At 25.9% G+C, this 6,303-nt stretch overlaps 1 protein-coding gene across 1 annotated transcript in view; it reads right to left on the bottom strand.

Moving 5' to 3' along the window:
* Nucleotides 1-6,303, bottom strand: part of LOC108756161 — a 50,561-nt gene that overhangs the window by 38,850 nt on the left and 5,408 nt on the right. Inside the window, 3 exon segments of the mRNA XM_018499770.1 lie at nucleotides 4,819-4,888; nucleotides 4,986-5,288; nucleotides 6,043-6,233. Of these exon segments, the coding sequence (XP_018355272.1) occupies nucleotides 4,819-4,888; nucleotides 4,986-5,288; nucleotides 6,043-6,233 (564 nt within the window).

Here is a 6,303-nt window from a genome sequence, read left to right as displayed (position 1 = left end):
ATTATCTAGAAAATTAATTTGGGAGAACAAAAAACTAATATTTAGAAACATATATAATATACACACACATATATATATATATATATATATATATATATGTATGTATATTATAATTATATTTCATCAAAAAAACTTTTTCAGTATAGAAACAATAATAGAAGCAAAACAAGATAGTAACAAAAACTGTCTATGGCTGCGTTCAACAGAGAAAATTAATCAGTTAGTGCTTAGTGATTCTTTAATATGATTGTTTCTTACCTTTAGTTCTTCGTAAAATCTAAGTGTAAGAACCAATTATATTAAAGAATCACTAAGCGCTAACTGATTAGTTTTCTTGCAGAACGCAGTCATTATGTTGCAAATATATTTTCATGTTTTAATATTTACTTACGTGTTTCCTTTAGAGGTTGTGTACCGAAATTTCATAAAACCCTGTTTTTGAGAACGCTTTGATAAATTACCGGCAAATTTCATATTCAGAATGTACAGACCGGGCGATAACATATCATTAAAATTCAGTGTTAAAATGTTGGTTGTTATATTGTAAATATGTTCTATCGGTTTATAAATCGTACCGTTGTCATTAATCAATGTTGTCGCCGTTTTATTTATTTTTAATTTTCTTGAATGTAAGCTTATTTTTGACGATGCATAATGAATTTCAATATTGACATTGGATTCGCCGTAAAAAGTAAAATTGCCTTCCTTGAGATACGGTGTCAGATTGATGTTATAGTGAACTGGTATCGTGTTATTCGGTAATCGTTCAATAATTTCTCTACTTCGACTGATGCACGGAATCGTTCTTACGGCCAATATCAGGCCAATATTTAGTAACTTCAGAAATCCCATATTGAATCCCTCTTTTTACGTACCTACGATTGTTCATTAAAGAAAAAATAAAAAAATACAAAGTTATTGTGGTTTAACATAAATTTTTACATAAAAATGAAAAGAAATGGGAAAAATAAATTTTGCACTTTTTTATTATAAGAATCATGTATTTAATATCTGTTAAGAATATTTTGATGTACTCGTAATTAATTTATCTTGTTTTTTTTCATAGAATTTTTTCTTATAAAAACCAAATAAAAAATTAATTTATTCCATTTTAAAGATAATTTTAGACATTTAAGTAGCACTATTTACATTTGTCCATAAAGAATATTTGTTATCAAACTTAAATAACATAAACACATTATTGGTGTCATATAATATTTGAATTTAACCATTAGTTAGAGTAATTATTAAAAAGAAAGGTTTTGTTCTCGGAAATTATAAGATTGACTCTTAGAATTATAATTGTTATTTCTTAGTTTCCAAATCAATTCAAAAGTAAAAATAAATAATAAACTAATTTTTAATTTATTTCGTAAACAAATTATTAATGGAATTCTCCACAATAAAAAATAGTTTAAAACTTTTATTAATCTGTAATTTTTACATATGATATAAGTGTTTATCTTATATCATATGTAAAAATACTTTTTTTTTTATTATTTTTGTAAAGTCAAATGTGTGTGTGTGTGTGTGTGTGTGTGTGTGTGTACGCGTGCGCGCGTGAGTAATATACAGAATAATCCTTAAATCAAATATTATCGAAAAATTAATAATTTACGAGTTATTTAATGTACATTATTACAAGTTATTTAATTTATATTTTATGTAATTATGTGTCAGAATAAAATGTAAAATATCTCATCATAAAAAATAAGTTCTCGAAGAAATGAAATTAAACTTTGTCGTACTCTATTTTATAAAATAATTGGAATTACATTTCACATATTTTTGATAACTTTAATGATGGATAGACATTAATTAAATTATTATATTTTTACTTACTTTGTATGTTACACCTTCGTACAGATAAAAAATATAGTTGACTCGCATTAATTGTAATTGATTAATTGCAATTGTCGATCTTTTAATATTAGATACTTCAGCATAACTGCGCGATTATCGTCTTGCCACCTCGAAAGATTCCCAAATAATGATTACAATGTCTCTGATGCTATTGTAAATACATTGTATGTGTCAATATAAAGACGACCTTTATCAAATTTTGAACTATGTATTTTTGTTTCCGATAACGTATGTTGAAACTTATAAGGCGGTATTAATAAATTATGATCGGACCTTATTTAAAACCATTTCTCTACAGTTTTAAGCTGTCATAAATAAATCATAAGGCTGCATTAGCAGCTTAAGAAATTATTTAAAAGAATCTTAAAGTAAGAACCGATTCTGAATATGAAGTCATCGACAAAAAAAAACGTTACAAAAAATTGAAAATGAGAAGCTCTGCATAAAGAAATTTAACAATAATGACAAATATTTAATAAATATAAAAAATAACATAACAAGATTACATGCTACAGTTTATTTTAAAAAATTCTTACATTTTAATAGAAAATTCGAAGCATACGTATTTCTCAAGATGTTATTGCTTGAATTCGAATCTTTCAAGATTTCTTAACATGTATTTAAACATCTAATTATTGTATAAATGATAAATGATTAATTACCAGATTGAAAAAAGATGAAATAGGATTTCTTAATCGCAATGTCAAATATTGTCCGACAGTATAACATTTAAATAATTGATTATAATATAAAAATGTTTAGAGCAATTTCAAATTTTCTAAAAGATTTTTGACACATATTTGCATCTATACAAAAATTTATTGCGTTTATTCTACGTAATTCTAGTATAGTTGTCATTAAACTGAAACATGTTCACATTTTTGCCATTATAAGATAAAAGTCTAAAATAAAAGATAGAAAAATAAGAATGTATAAAAATAGAGTAAAACAAAAGTATAAATTAAGTTTTATTATTATATTTAATTTATCAAGGTATTTATTTTCTCATATTTTCTCTATTCCTCCAACTCTCTCTCTCTCTCTCTCTCTCCCTCCCTCCCTCCCTCCCTCTCTCTCTCCCTCTCCCTCTCCCTCTCTCTTTCTCTCTCTCTTTCTCTTTATATGTCCGGTTATGTACTAGTCTGTCGATTCATGTTTCCTCTATACTACTCTATGGTTCGTGCATATGTTTGATATATGACTTTCTCCCAAAAGTTGCAGCTGTTGCCGATCAATGCTTTACAGAAATTCTTATAAATGAACTTCACTTTCTTCTTCTCAGAAGTTAATTTGTTTAGTGAAAAAAGTGCAAATATAAAAAAAAAAAAAAGAAAGTTATGAATAATATAAAATTATCTACATGCTTTTATTGTATATAATAAATTGTATACAATAAACTCTTATTTAAATAAAAATACCTTTATTATTTAGTTGATTTTTTAATACATTGTGACACACATTATTATTTCATGTCTTCTATTCCAAATCAAACATCTATAAAGATAGTAATAATAATAATAATAATAATGCTATTAACTATACTGTTTAGGAATTGTTATTAAATAACGACACTACTATATATACATATTCATATAATCTAGAAATGTAGATATATTATATAATATATTTGTCAATTGAGATAATTTAATTACAATTATTCTGTATTAAATGTAATTAATAAAGTTTTAGTATTTATAAAAATATTTTACACACACACACAAATACAAAGAGTTTTACGTATTATGTAATATTATATGAATTATTTGTCAATAAAAGACTGTTACAGATGATTAATGTGTCAAAAGACTTTATTGATAGTTTTCCCAGATATACTATAAAAATATTGAAACATTTTGGAAAATTAAATTAAAATAATTTAAAAAATATTTACAAGATGATAGTACTGGATACAAATAATATTATTACAACATTCATATAGGAATAAATATGTGTTTTGCATTACATTTCATCTCGTTGATTAATCAGATCAATGATCACTTCACAATGAAGTCTTCTTTTCTGTAGAAAAACCACTTCTTAACATGTTGTATGATAAACTCAAGATATTCTTTACGCTTTTCTATCATTATTTGAATTGCATACAAAGTGTCTGGATCTTGATTAAAATTAGTTTCTGAGAATGTTTGTACCTGGAACAGATTAGTTTGAGATAAATAAATTAAATAAATAAATTGAATAAATAAATTCAATACAATATGTAATTTTTAATTTAATATAATGTTAAGATAAATATACATATATGATGTATTAGAATAAGAATGGGGATTCAAGAGAATCAGTTACAATAGCTGCTTTTCATTTATACCGATTCTCAAATAATATATTTAGGGGGGATCTTGTTTGCCTACAAATCGATTGCCTACAGTATCATTTGCCTACATAACTTTTGTCGACAGTTCGTTTGCACACAAAAATTATTGCTTGCAGTTCGATTGCCTACATGCACACAAATAAAAATTTTAGAAACGGAGTTACTTTGCTACTTGTATTAGATCTACTTGGGTTAGATCTTATCGATTTAATATTGTATTAATTTGTGAATTAAAGTTCAATTCATATTATTTTAAAGCACGTGCTTATTTTATACTATATTTTTATAATATAATTGTCCTTAAAAATATAAAAATATAGTCTAAATATGTAAGTAATTACAAACATATAAAGTAATTAATGATATGAATATTAATTTATATAAAATTAATATTATTAAGTTACATAAAGTTGAATTAATTCATAAATCGGCCTGAGGAATAGTTTTTCATTTAAATTGCAACACAGGAAATTCTAGTAATATTGCAACAACAATAATTTGCAATATTCTCACAATATTGCAATAATATTGCAATACTATAGCAATGTTGCATATTCTGTGTTATACGAGCTGTAAAACGCTATGAAAAGATCAATAATCAGTATGTAAATCGTAAAATTTACCTTGTCAATTTGTTCGTTAGAGTAAACATTTTCAAGAATAAGCTTTATCACTGCAGTTGTAGTAAATGATCTATATAAAGACAAAATATTGTATAGAATTAATAAATTTTTATAATTATATAGAAAAAAATAATATAGTATACATCTACGAAGAGAAATATTAATACCTAGGTTTTATAGTCTCCACATTTTTTAATACGTAGTCACGGATTTTGTCGTTGCACGCATACTTCTCAAGAACATTCTTGAAAACAAAAGAATGCTCATCATCGTGAAATAATGAAGTGTTCAATGATATAATATTTAAGTAATTGATAATAATATCAGGATCTTCAGCACAACTCAAACTTTCTAATATTTGTATTTTCAATTTTTCGTTTTTTAGATATAATTCCAACATTTTATCCCAAGTAGTCCTATTGGCTGCCATCATACCAATACAGTACATAAATTCCTCCTCATATAAAATTCTAAAATATATATCTATAATTAAGTACTGATACATACATTTCATATGTTATAACGACTATCTATTTTACTAATTTTAAATTTTATATTTTTACGTATACGTATTATTAAGCAACCTTATTTTGTAAAATGGAATTCCTGTTCTGCGCTATTCTTCCAATCTTATAAGCAACGGCATATTATTATATCGTTACATTATTAAAATAAGAATAGGGATTCAAGAGAATCAGTTACAATAGCTACTTTTCATTTACACATAAGTGAGAATGATTCTCAAATCATTCTCACTTATTATATCATAACTTAGTTGAATGCGCATTCTGATAAGATTCAACTGAGTTTTTATTTACAATATGCACAAGATCGAGACGTGTGCTTTGGTGAGACTCCTAACAGCACAAAAGTTGTAACAATATTGCTGCAAGTTTTGTAACAACATTACACGTTGCAGCAATGAGTTTACATGATTCCAACAGCACAAAACTTGCAATAATATTGCTGCAAGTTTTTTGCTGTTGGAATCATGTAAACTCAATTTAAAAATGATGTTAAATCTGTGTTATCAAATGTAAATTTATCAAAGTATAAAGTAATGACGTCACACACATAATCTGAATACGAAATACTTAGCTCACTTCAGGTTCAGTTTCACTTGTGTGTAAATGGAAAGCAACTAATATATCCATATGCATGCGCATATGCGCTCACGCGCACACACAGAAATTTACGAGACAATCGCGAGCGTAAGAAATTTACTTGTGAGTTTTAGGATCCACGAGATGTTCACTTAATTTAAGTGCGGCCATTTTCTTGCATTCCTCGTGACCAAGAGTACATGCCCATTTTAAAGCGCTTAGCCTTACCAGTTTTGTGACATCGTCATCATTAGGATTGTCTACATATCCTATGTAGTAAAGAAGTCTCTCGAGGAGTTGTATTAAACGTACCTAATAGAAATTGTAAATTAATGTATTTATTTTATATTGATTTTTTGTGATATTTGTGGAAAAATACATA

This window comes from Trachymyrmex septentrionalis, unplaced genomic scaffold (assembly GCF_001594115.1).
Source record: "Trachymyrmex septentrionalis isolate Tsep2-gDNA-1 unplaced genomic scaffold, Tsep1.0 scaffold97, whole genome shotgun sequence".
NCBI classification, from domain to species: domain Eukaryota; kingdom Metazoa; phylum Arthropoda; class Insecta; order Hymenoptera; family Formicidae; genus Trachymyrmex; species Trachymyrmex septentrionalis.
The sequence above is the reverse complement of the archived record's forward strand: the minus strand, read 5'-3'. Positions and strand labels throughout refer to the sequence as shown.